Source organism: Hemicordylus capensis, chromosome 17 (genome assembly GCF_027244095.1).
Source record: "Hemicordylus capensis ecotype Gifberg chromosome 17, rHemCap1.1.pri, whole genome shotgun sequence".
Classification (NCBI taxonomy): Eukaryota; Metazoa; Chordata; class Lepidosauria; order Squamata; family Cordylidae; genus Hemicordylus; species Hemicordylus capensis.
In genome coordinates this window covers 6,287,003-6,299,906 of record NC_069673.1, presented here as the reverse complement: position 1 = coordinate 6,299,906, position 12,904 = coordinate 6,287,003, and the positions used below count along the sequence as shown (strand labels likewise).

At 47.3% G+C, this 12,904-nt stretch overlaps 1 protein-coding gene across 10 annotated transcripts in view; it reads left to right on the top strand.

Annotated features, from left to right (window-relative positions):
* The window catches only part of ASTN2 (astrotactin 2), a 582,654-nt gene that overhangs the window by 465,294 nt on the left and 104,456 nt on the right, over positions 1 to 12,904 (top strand). For all 10 annotated transcript variants that reach the window (XR_008312700.1, XR_008312701.1, XM_053281796.1 and 7 more), the window contains 2 exons: positions 4,637 to 4,770; positions 5,409 to 5,557. Coding sequence is in view for 8 of the 10 variants with exons in the window: in XM_053281796.1 (XP_053137771.1) it covers positions 4,637 to 4,770; positions 5,409 to 5,557 (283 nt within the window). In the remaining 2 variants the exon portion in view is untranslated. The remainder of the gene's footprint in view (positions 1 to 4,636; positions 4,771 to 5,408; positions 5,558 to 12,904) is intronic.

Here is a 12,904-nt window from a genome sequence, read left to right as displayed (position 1 = left end):
TATTGCAGACCAATCAATGATGAGCATAAGATAACACATGAAAATAGTGGCATTGAAAACAGTCTATCCCTGTGGAGACAGTAACTGTGAAGTCAAAGTGAAAACCTTATTGTTGTCTGATTACAATCTGTGGTGTGTTGTTGTTAAGAAGTTAGAGACTGTGAGCATAGAGCTGGAATCTATGAGAAGCTATAAAATAATGAAGATTAGAATTATAATTAGATTAAAATATGATCAAATGAAAACTGAATAACTTGATAGCAGGGGCAGAGCTGCATCGGGCCTGATTAATTCTTGCTTGCGGCCAGATCCTGGCAAATTTTGTACACTGCTGCACAGAACTTGTCAACGTGATGTGTTATAAAAGGGTTGCAGTCAGAGAGTAGTAGGCGAAAGTAGAACTGGCTTGTGTGGCTTGCCAAGCTTATAAGTAGAGGGAGACTAGGGGTACTGGGGATGTCTCTATGAAATTGGCAGTGTACGAGGACGTGCTCAGTGCTTTCAACTTGTCCAGCGTCACAGGGGCACAGATGTTCCGGAAAGGGAATATTCTTGTCTTTACCATCTAACACAGCCAATGGGAAGGTGCTGCAGTGAGCTAAGGTGAAATCTCTTCTGTGGTTAGGGGCTTTAGCTGTGCCTAGGGCAGTTTGGCACTCTACGTCCATTATGCACTGTTTCAGAAGTGTCTTAGCCTGCTCATAACGCAAGGAAAGCGGGGTGTGTGTGTGTGAGAGAGAGAGCACAACGGATGTTAGTTTTGCCACTAGGGTTCACTTCCAGGTGGATTGGTATCCATCCTGCACGTTAAGGGGAGTCCAGGGGGTTTAAGTGGACCTCCATGCCATTTATGTAGAAATTGAATAGAAGCGGGGCAAATAGTCAACCTTGCTTCATGCCCTTACAAGTAGGGATGGCTCTTGACAGACGACCTTGGGGTTTGCTTCTGACTCCCAGGGGTATCAATGAGAGAGATAGCAGGTGCTGATAGACTGAAGAGGCTTCCAGTTTATCCCACAATTTGGCTCCTGGGATTGAGTCAAATGCAGACTTGGGGTGCTGTGAAGGCAACATAAAGGAGACTGTGTTGTGGATGTAGCATTTCTCAGTTAGGTGCCAGAGTACTAGGCACTGGGCAATAGTGGATCGTCCCTCCCTGAATCCAGCCTGCTGCTCCGCTAGAAGGTTTCCTTGTTCCAGCCAGCAGCAGATGTGGGTGACTCAGGATGCCTTGTTACAGGCTGCTGTGTGTTTGGGGAAACTGACAAAATCCCAGACAAAGGGGAGTGCCGCCTTGGCTTCCATTTATACTCATTCCTTTTATAGCTTTATATAGGAAGTGTTTTCACTACTGTCTGCATTAGATCCCCAGTTCGCTTGGTTCCGCTCCTGGACTGGAGTCTCAGTTTTGGACGTGCATTTTTAAGCTGTGCCAGCAAATCCTTAGTGGTCTTACGACAACAAAAGTTTCCAAAGCTGTTTACATAGAAATAAATTAAATAAAATGGCTAGAAATATAAGATAGATACCAGCGACGGCTGCTAGAGGGATGCTGTGGTGGGAATGGATAGGGCCAGTTGCTCTCCCACTGCTAAATAAAGAGAATGGCCACTTTTAAAAGGTGCCTATTTGAAAAGGTGTCTTAAGAGAGATCAGATCCTTGACTTCTGCAGGCATCACTGGTTGTTTAAAATTGATTATTAAAAAAAAAATCAGATTTTTAAAATTTAAAGCTTCCTCTCCCCGCCCCCTGCACAGGCCAAAGTGCAAAGTCAAAGAAGGTCAATGAATGAATAGGATTTGTTGGGATGGAGTAGATTTGAGCAAGGAGGAGGAGGCTGGATAGAAATGCAATGGATAAGGGAAGGGAATGAAAGTGAAAGCAAATGTAAACAGAACATATTCAAGCAGTCCTGAGGAAACGTTTTTCCGAGTGTATCCTCCATTATAGAATTCAAACGCTTATTATGGCAGTAGGCCGTAAAAGAGATTCCATTTGGGAATATGTTAATCATGTTCCTGTACCTGTGGGAAAGAAAGGCATGTGTGCGAAATGCAAACAGTGCAATAAAGAAATGCAAAGCCTTGTTGCCTGAATAAAACAGCATCATGAGAAGTGTGCACCTACCTACCGACCTTCTAAAAATGAAACCTACATCTCTATCTCTAAATATGTATTAAGGTTATATTAGATAACAAGAATGTACTTTTATAGAAAATGATGATTAAATATTCCTCACTATTAATTTGTTATTTAAGTCATTAAAATTTTAATGAAGTTCCTTTTTGATTTGATTTTAATTATTTTGATTTAAATCAAATCAGCCCTGTACAGTTCGCTAAAGTTTCTTTCCCAGACCTCTGGTGGAATGCTGCTGTCCAAATGCATCAGGCTGTTGCTGGAGTGATCCATGGTTATGGTCCAGAATAGGGCTGAGTCACTGGTTCTGACTGCTTGGATTTATTGCAGACTATTCCAGTTCCCTACAGTCTTTAACAGGTGACGGGGCAGTGGGAAAGAGGAGGCGAAACTAACTTCTCTGGCCATTCCATATTCTGGGTGCCTTCACAGAAAAGGCTCTCTCCTGTATCCCCTTCAAACAAATCTTAGAAGGTGATGGAATTTGCAAAAAGGCCTTGCCAGATGACCCTGGATGATCCTTAACTTGCCCAAGTTCTTACCTTTTAAAGTTTGAAATTCCTAGGACCAGAATCCCTAAAGGACCATCCCCTCGCATATTACTCTACCTGACTCTTACAATTAACTGGGTAAGCTCTGTTGTGTGCATTTGGTGGGAAGTTAAGAGAAATTCTTGTCTGTAGCTGCACCTAGATTGTGGAACTCCTGCCCCAGGAAATCCATCTGGTGCCCTGCTTCTTGTTGTTCTGACACCTCCTTATTCCTTTTCTGCCATCTATGCTCTCTAAGTGTGTGTGTGTGTGTGATGTGGAGTTTGGTGGTTTTCATACAGGCTTTTATTTTTGCTTAATTCCATTCTCTGCCTTGAGCACTTGTATACATGGAAAGGCAGAACGCAACTTGTCTTAGAAAGAAAGAAAAATAAAATACCTGACAGATTTTTTTTATCACATGGCTTGAGACAGCTTAATATGTTTTTCTTGGACATCGGTTGGAAGGTTTCCTCCTGCTTTTTGCTTTTTCTCCCCACCCTCGCCTCCTGGCATCAGTGAGGCATCTTCCGTGGTATCCCCACTGCATCCATGTGACACGCCTACCTTGAGCTGAGCTGAGTGGAACTGCTGATAGGAAACACCAGAAGTTGCTGTAGGGCCTTTTGAGCCACCCCAGAAATCTTGAGCCATCTGCCTCCAGGAACAAAAATTAGGAGCAGGCCTGCTACTGTGCAACACAGAGCCCTTTAAAGACCTTTTGGTTTTTCCCATGCCAGCTCTAACCCCACATTTTCTGTTGGTTCTGCCACATTTCCTTTCGGCAAACTACTTACATAGGGAGTGTATGAGCCTCCTCCTCTTTCAGCATATGGTTACAATGCAATACAATACAATGGAACAGATATTTATATACCGCTTTTCAACTAAAGTTTCCAAACTGGTTTACACAGATACACACACACACACACACACACACACACGTTCCCAGGGCAATGCATGCTTTAAAATCAAAACAGATGCAATAAAATATCACTTTCGCCCCTACACACACACACACACACACACACACACACACACACACACCCCAAACAAACAAAAACCCAGAGAAGCTCAATCCAATTTCCAGCATCTGTCAGTCTTGGGTATTTTCTGAGCAATGTCACATTTATTGTAAAAATCTTGCCAGCTAATAGATTCTGGGCTTTTTCTTTCTGCTTTTGTAAAATCCGTGGATAGAATGTCAGAGCTCATCATATATGTTAGGAAACTTGCTTGAGCTAGCACCAAGGCAAGAAATCAGCTATTTGATCAGCCAAGGAGGTTAGCAGTTAAGCTTCAGTGCTAACTACACAGCTAGGCATGTCTGGTTCATTTGCTGCACATGGGGTTTTCTTCGGCAGGTCTCCAGTTCAGTCACTGAGCAGACCCAGACCTCCTGAGCAATAGTGCTTCATTGTGTGCCTTCAGGCCATGTCCTGGGACTACTCGTGTATCACCCTTGTTGTCCCAGTCTTTCTCCAAAGAGCTTGAGGGTGCATGGGATGAATCGAATTCTGCCCTCACAACAACCCTGTTGTTGGTTAGGCTGAGTGGGTAGTGACTACCCAAGCTCAATCAGTGATCTTCATTGATGCATGGTGATGTGAGCCAAAATCTCCCTGGTCTAAATCCCTGCACATGCAACAGACTGAGGTGGTAGAGTTCTGAGAAACGTTTTCCTCTGATATGCAAACTTCCACGGAGTGTTTTGTTTGTAATGTGTGGGAAAGTTAAAAAATGGCAGCCTCAAGAACAACAGTTGCCACCTCGTTCTGCTGAACTGGCAGATCAGGCATTTAGACATGTTCCTTGGAATGCTCGTGTTGGAATTCACCTGTCCCCTTTACTTCTCATCAGCAGTCTTCCTTGGCTAAATTGAACAGATGCCTCAGAATAGCCGCAGCCGCCTCTTGTTGATCTCCCAACTGTTGCTGACATTCTTTTGTTGTTTGCTACTTTCCAGGCGTTCAAGGGGGCCCTCATGAGCTCGTACTGGTGCTCAGGAAAAGGAGATGTGATTGAGGACTGGTGCCGATGTGACCTCAACGCCTTCGATGAGAACGGACTTCCAAATTGCAGCCCTCTCCTGCAGCCTATGTAAGTGATGGACCAAGGGCCAGCACAACAACCCTCATGGTCACAAAAGTACAGGTTGATTATAGCTATTAGGATTGTGCAGACAGGAATGAAATGGAGTAGTGCTTGTGCAGAAGAATGCAGACTGCTGCTGTTAGTATTCCATCCATAGATTTGATGCTGTACACAGAACAAGCCCCTGCCCCAAGGCGCTTACCTTCTAGGAAGGGGATAGAGAGGTGTTTTTCCCCCATTCTCTTGAAAGACCAGAATCCCTGGTCAGCCAATGACTTTTATTAGTGGAAAGTTAAATCCAAGATAGACAAAAGAGATGTGTTTTTTTTTCATACAGCATCATGATTTCTGAATTTCACTGGCCACTAAAGTAGAAAAGGGGTTACAAATATGAATATGATGGATATGTATGTACTGCTTTTCAACAAAAGTTCCCAAAGTGGTTTAGAAAGAAATAAATGGATGAATGAATTTGCTCCCTGTCCCCAAAGGTGCTGGGGATGGATAGGGCCAGTTGCTCTCCCCCTGCTAAGTAAAGAGAATCACCACTTTTAAAAGGTGCCTCTTTGCTCATTTAGACACACTCAGTGAAGAGGAGAGTTCTGTCAACATCAGGCTTTTTGACCTTTTCTTTCTCTGACCAGTTTGCGGGTCTCCCCCAATGTGGAACCATCCAGCACTGTTGTGTCCTTAGAGTGGTTGGACATTCAGCCTGCCATTGGAACCAAAGTCTCTGACTACATTCTCCATCACAAGAAGGTTGATGAGTACACAGACACTGATCTCTACACAGGTAAGTGGGGAGGAAAGAGACAGAGGCAAGAAGTAGAAGCAAAATCAAATCTTTATTGTTATGGTCATTCGACCAGCAAAGCAAAGGAATGTCCCGTTCTCTTTAGCAGCTCTGTAGCAGCTTGAGTTTGCTTTCTCTCAGTTGGCTATGCAACTATGCAAGACTAGTTGGGAAGGATTTGTAGTGATGGAGAAAATTTTCACTTCCTACTGAAGGTAGCATTCCCACCTGGCAGCTTCTCTATTTGCCGGTATTTGTTTCTAAAAGATGGGATATTCTTATTGCGAAGGAATTACTTCAGTTTATTGCTTTATCAGCTCAGACCATGCAAAGCTCTTGCCTTTTTCTTGGACTTGGTTTACCAGCTCATATTTTAGACCCTTCACCAGCCAATTTTTTTTTCAGGGTCTCTCTCACTGGCTCATACTTGTTTAGTTACAGTTTTATTCCTATCAACAGCCCTGTGAAGTAGCTTAGACTTAGAGACAGTGCTGACCCGAGGTTACCCATTGGCATGCGTCCCCATCTTCCTATGAGAATCCGATCAGAACTGGATGAGAGAACGTGGTTGTGGAGGAGGACCTCAATTCCAGCACCTACAAGGATCATGGGGAATGGGTGGCCACTGAGAATCCTCCTGTGACGACCATTCAGGATGGTGTCCCACTCAGGGAGGCCCCAGATTCTCTAGGCATACGGTACCCTGACTGGTCTTGCCCTGCTTCCCATCTGTAGAACCTCCACAATCATCTTCAGGACCTCAGCAGCAGAGAGGCAGCAAGAAGTCCTTGGAGACACCCAGACTAGGAAGTGCATGCTTGACTGGCAGCACAGGTCTCTCATCTTTGAGCCCTGCTCAAGAGGAGGAGGCCAGAATGACTGTATGCTCTGGATTGAGGCTCTGCTGGTGCTTGGGGAGGGGGTGGACTAGCAGGGCTAGCAGATGTCGATGCAACATCTCCTCTGGATCAGCTCTTGGTTTCAGGTGTCTGGACAGCTTCCCAGTTTGTTGGGAAACTTTGCTTCTCAACCTGCTGGACAGCTCCCTAGCCTCACCAGTAAGATAAGAATCTGAGCCACACAACAGTGATAGTGAGAATGGGAGACTGAGTCAGCTTTGTGATGGGACAATACAAGGGACCAATACTTGGTATCACAAACGTCCTTCTTTGAAATAAGGTTATAATGTTAGCTGTACTGTTTTTTAATTGTGTTCCATTGATCCCTCCATCCTCATTTATTTGCTGTTAACGTAATAACTCTGTTGTTATTATTAACCCTTCATACAAGTTGTCAGAGAGGTCTGCATAAGCGTGCCAGACAGTTTCCCATTCATGTTGGAGGCCCTGATTATATATCCCACCCTTGCTAGAAGGAAAGGGTCTCCAAAATGACGGGTTAGGCCTCCACTGAAGCTACATCACCTCTTCATGCTAATTAATCTACATCTGGTTATGACAGACTCTGGGTCTCCCATATCCTTTATGAGCTGGAAAGAAAGCAGAGTGCCTCTGGGCATGTATGGAGTATTTCAAGTAATCAGTGCTTCTGCCCAATGAGTGCTCTGCTTGGGGCAGGCAGGGTTTCCAGGAGATTTCCAGCACCCCCCTCCCTCCTTTTTAACCAGCTACGCCTGTCTCATACCGAAGATGGCAAAGCACACAAGGACCTGGTCAGGGTGTCCTAGGAGCTTTCTTTTTTTGAGCTGTTGGTAGTTTGGAACAAGTGGTGAAAGATGAGTTGTCCCTTAACGGCCCTTCTTTTCCTGGGCTTCTTTTCCTTCTGAACCATCCACTCACGGCAGCCAGGCTAGAAGGACCATTGTTCTGACCCAATATGGCAGTTCTCCTAGCCGTCTGCCTGTCACCCTCACTGCTTTGGCATCTGTGGGACTCCTGCTGCGTACGCCGCTCTTGTCCTGCCAGCTGTGGGAATCCAGTACTGTACGTGCTGCTAGTCCAGTCTCTGTCTTGTTTAGGCGAACAGGCCTGGCTCCGGAGGGGATTTTTCCAAGGTGCTAGTGGACAAATTGTGTTTCTTGGGGCATGCCTACAGTCCTAGAACAGGTTCCCTCACAGGAACGTAGAGGGCCGCACGTCCCAAGGTGTGTGTTCCTTACCAATGCTGCCTCATAGCTTGCGAACACCCACGTATGTCAGCTTCTTCCCAGAATACTGTCAACCAACACGCTGCTCTTTCTGCTGTCACAGAAGCGTCGTCTTCAGTGGGACCTTCTGTCAATGCAGGAGCAGGGCTAGGGAGAGTGCAGAACATGCATTGTGTGGCATCGTCTCCAGAAACGCACGTTCAGAACTCTTTCCTCAGTTGCTTCATCAAAAAGTCAAGACTAGCGGGATCAGTTCTTGAATGAATGAGCGCATGTGACAGGTGGCACATAGTTGGGTGGTGCTTGTTCTGCGTGAGCTAGCCGATGCAGAGTGCCCCTCTGGAGGCAGCGTCTCCAAGGAAGGAGAAGTTGTCTTTTCTTGGAGGAAAGACAGCATCGTTCTCCTCTGTGGTCTCTTTGCAGACCCACGCTTGTCCTGAGCAGAGCAACATCTCGGTACCCTCTAAAGCGAAAAAACAAATGAAATTAAATAAAGGCAGGTGAACTGTCACCCTTTGAGGGACAATTCTAGCCTTTGAGGGACAGTTCTAGATCCTAGCCCAGGGCTGCACAACTTTGGCCCTCCTGCAGATGTTGGACTACAACTCCCTTAAGCCCTTGCTATTGGCCACTGAGGCTGGGGATGGTGGGAGTTGTGGCCCAACGAACCCAGAGTGCTGAAGTTGTGCAGCCCTGTCCTGTCCAGTTGTGCACACCTCAAATGCATGCCCTGTAGATGTAGCTGCTTGGGGGAAGTTGCAGGTGAGCCAGTTTAACCACTGCTCACCAGCACCACCATGCAGCAGCAGTTACATGACCACGACGGGACATTTTATCCGTGTCCCCGAGGCAGCTGAGCATGGAGGATTAGGAAAAGACTGTCGGGGTTCAAACCCACTCATATTCACTCGGCTGTACCCAAATCTGTTGAATACCACTGAATGGAACCAAGTCTTGTATAAAGATACTCTGTTGAGCTGGTCAGCGGAGTGGTGGTCCTTGCACGCACGAGCAAGTTGCATGCAATGCTGCTGAACCAGCCAGCTGATGGTGTCATGGTAGAAACAAGCTCTGTGTTGGAAAGGTGTGTGACTGTGTGTCTTACAGGGTGAGGTACAAACTGAAGTGGCCTCCCAGCATCTGGAACTAATAGTAGGCTTGGAGAATGTGCTCTGTTCTGTCACTTCAGAGCTGCTCTGGTGGAAGGGTGAGGATCTCCAAAGAGGAGGGGAAGAGCAAGAAGTCCCTCATGCTATATTGCACAGGCATTAATGACACCAAGACAAAGGGATGGAATTTATTGTGTGTATAATGGGATAAAAATATGCCGCTAAGACAGTGGTGTCCCAACCGTGGAGCAACCTCTGGCTGGGGAAGGACAAGACACCTGAAGCAAGGCATTGAGTTCCGGAATGGACAGAGGCAATCTTTCTTAGTCCACATTGAGGTGGTAAGCTGTGCCAAGGCTGTACCAGGGTCACACTGGAAAAGTGAGGTTCATATGATGACATGCTTCTCCATACAAAACAACAGTTTCCTGGGGTATAGGAAACTAGAGGAGAGGTTTCTATTCTAGCCTTCCCGCTCAAATGCTAGTTTGCAGGAAATTTATTCTATAATTTCCTTTATTATTATTATAATATAATGTTCCATTATGGGAGCCTCCATTGGTAATCTCAAGTGGCACAGCCCAGGCACAGGCTCCTCACCTCAGTGGGAACTAGCCCAAACTGCTGTCACATTCTGATCTACTTCTGATGTCAGTGTTGGGTCAGTGTCCAGGCTCATCGCTTCTCAGGCAAAGAACAGCAGGCTGCATATGTGAGTCTTCTGTGTTCAATTGCTAAAAGTGCGTCCTGGCGTGTTAGGGAGTTTGGAAGATATTGAAGGGAGTAGAATTCAAAAGGTGGGGGAAAGCTGGAGCTACGGTGGATTGGTCTTTTCGTGCGCAGGGAAAGGGGGGAAAGATACGGCTCAAGAAGGAGCATAATTTCTTTTCTGGTTCCTTGATTGATATAGTCTCCTCCACCAATTTTCTTGTATTAAGCCTAGAGAGTGGGAACACTCAAAAAACACAAGCAAAATACAGCTTATTGGTCAATTGTCATTCGTTAATAGAATGCGTTGGTGATTGCAGTCTACTGCTGCATGATAAATGGCAGAACTCAAAGGAGCCACAGGCTGTAACCCAACCAGAAGTGACTCTGTATCAAGGGCATCCACTCCCCTTAGATTAGCCAGTAGTGTCCAGTCTACCAGAGGCACAGAACAGGTATACTGAAGAAGAGGTAGCCCACCCTATTTCTGAAAGCAACTAAAGAGTTCTCGGTTGTTGCTATCAAGTAATCTCATTGGGTTGTCCTCGTCACGTGCTCCTGGGCAGGACTATTCAAATTCTAAATAGAAGCCTATAAAGCCTGACGTGGATAACCCCTCCCCAGTTCTTATAGTCCTGCGTGGCTCCTGGGTAGGAACTCCTGTTGTAAGAACTAATTACATCCCTCTCTTTTCTTCTCCTAGCTCTCATTCTGTATTAATTGTCGTCTTTACGTGTGTTGTTAAAATATATATATTTATTTCCCTCTCGGTTCCCCTCCTTCCCACCCACCTCTCCCTCCCTTCCCTCCCTCGGTGTATGGAGAAACGAGGACAGAGAATTGTGTGGGTTAGAGTGCCTAAGGGACGTTACAATTTTTGCTTCCCGTGCACTCAGTCTTCCTCCGCGCCCATAGCCACTGCCGTGCCTGAGAATCAGGCTGTGTGCTCTCCGATCCTCCCTGTTCCCCTCTCAGTGGGTACTCTCCCGGCCGAACGGACAGAGTGAGAGGGCTGCGGTCTGCTCCCACCTCGGTGGTGAAAACCGAGCCTCAGTAACGAACGTGCCCTCAGCGGCCCCACCGGGGCGCTTGACGCGCAGCAAGGCAGCCACCTTGTCAGAGGCACAGAGGGCACAGAGAGAGCAGTTCGAATGCATAGCGGCTAGTTTGACGGTGGGAGTTCCCCGCTCGGTATTCTCAGTCGCTCCGGTATCGCCGGAGTCCAGAGACGTGGCTGAAAGGGGCGAGATGGCGGAGCGGTTCTCGGAAGCGGAGGGGTCCCAAAATGGTGACCGGGCTCCGATCTCGGTGCAAAAGCCCGCCAAAACACTAGAGACGACTTCATCTTCGGCGGTAGTATTGGTGAGCGAGGGGCGTGGGGGAGGGGATGCGGCTCTGTCTAGGCTCCCTGAGTCCCCAATTTCAAGGTCCCCTGAACGGACAAAAGCCCAGGTCCCTAAAACTGTGCCTCCCGAATGGCAAAAATGGCTTAAGGAGGCGATTGTGGACACAGTATTGCATTTAAAACCAACAAAAAAGTCCAAAAAGACCAGGAGGTGGAGGTGCTCCTCCCCCTCCTCTTCAGAGGTCTCTTCTGATTCTAGTTCATCTCCGCACCCTCCTAGGAAGGCGAAATATAAAAGAAAACATAGCAAAAGGTCTAAAAAATCTAGTAAAAAGACCATCTCTCTACACTCTTCTGACCTCTCAGGAGAGGAATCTGGGGAACCTGACCAGAGAGAGATAAGACCCATAAGGCCCACTACGGTCCCTCAACAGGCTCCCTTACCGGGAGAAGACACTGTCCCACAGACTACGGGCTTTGGGGGTGTCGTGCAAGACCCAGACCTGGAACCCTGTCCCGATAAAGAGGAAGGGGAATGGTCGGGAGCAGAGGAATTTGAGCGAAACCAGGAATCCCAAAGGCTGTTCTCCTTTGAGGACTTTAACCCCTTATTCACTAAAGTAATTAACACTCTCGGCTTGCAGTCTGCAGTAGCCATGGAACAGAGCCAAAATCCAAAAGGAGACCTGGTGTTCCCCAAGTCCAAGCCCCGGGACGTCCTGTTGCCATTGCCTGAGTGTTTTGCGGAGACTATAAAGGCAGAATGGGCTCTCCCTGCAGTACGCAAGAAAACCTTGATAGCCACAACAAGGCTATATAATTTCCAACAGGAACCCTCAGATTTATTAAGGATGCCAAATGCAGATGCGCCCATTTCGCAACTGGTGACTGGCTCTTTGATTCCCAGAGATGGCGAGACCTCCCTTAAAGACCCCTCTGAGAAGCGGGCGGAATTCGCCTTCAGAAGAATCCATGATAACTCTTCCCTCGCAACAAGGGCAGCTGCAGGGGCTTCCATGGTGGCACGAGCGAGCCTCCTGTGGATCAATGACCTACTTGATGAACTGCCTCCTGAGTCTACCCGCCTCAGACAGCAACTGCTGAAGCTTCAAAGAGCACTAGCATATGTAGCAGATACAACATTAGATTCTATACACTTCGCCTCCAGAGCTTTGGCAGCGGCGGTGGTAGGCCGTAGACACCTCTGGTTAAAGGGCTGGCAAGCTGACCCCACCTCCAAGAACAATCTGACGGCTGTGCCCTACGACAGCTCGAAGCTCTTTGGAGACTCGGCTCTTGAGAAGGTTCTGGTTCAGCCAAAGGACAATAGGAAGACCATGCTCACGGCATTCAAGAGAGGAGAGAGGCCCCCCTTCCGAAAACCTTTTAGCTCCTTTCGTCTCTATAGAACATCCTTCAGGGGGCGAGACAGGGAATTCAGAGGCCCCAGAGGCACGTGGCAGAGACAACGCTTCAATGCTAGAAATGCCACCAACCGTCAAGCCTTCCTCCAAGGGAAGCAACAAGGCAAGCAGCAATATTGACTCGGGGGCCCTCAACCTGGCGGGGCGCCTGACCCTATTCCACAATGAATGGGAGCTAAACGTTTCGGATGCCTGGGTCCTGAACTTAGTAAGATCAGGTTACAGAATAGAGTTGGACTGCCTCCCCCGTCCCCGCTTCCTGCCAACCCCCCGCTCCGCCTCTTCTATCAAACACGCGGACGTGACAGCGGCCATTTAGCACCTGTGGGACATCGGCGCGATAGAAAGAGTTCCGGAGGGCCGGGAGGGAGAGGGAGTCTACTCTATTCTTTTTACCGTCCCCAAAAAGGACGGTTCCAAGAGGGCAGTACTGGATCTCAAGTATCTGAACAAACACATCAAACCCAGAAAATTCCGCATGGAGTCTCTCAGATCCATTACAGAATCCCTACAATAGGGCGATCTGCTGGCTTCCATAGACCTCAAGGAAACATACTTACACGTCCCAATCCACCCGGACAGCAGGCGGTTTCTGTGCTTCAAATATGCGGGAATCGACTGGCAATACAAGGCTCTTCCGTTTGGACTCTCAAC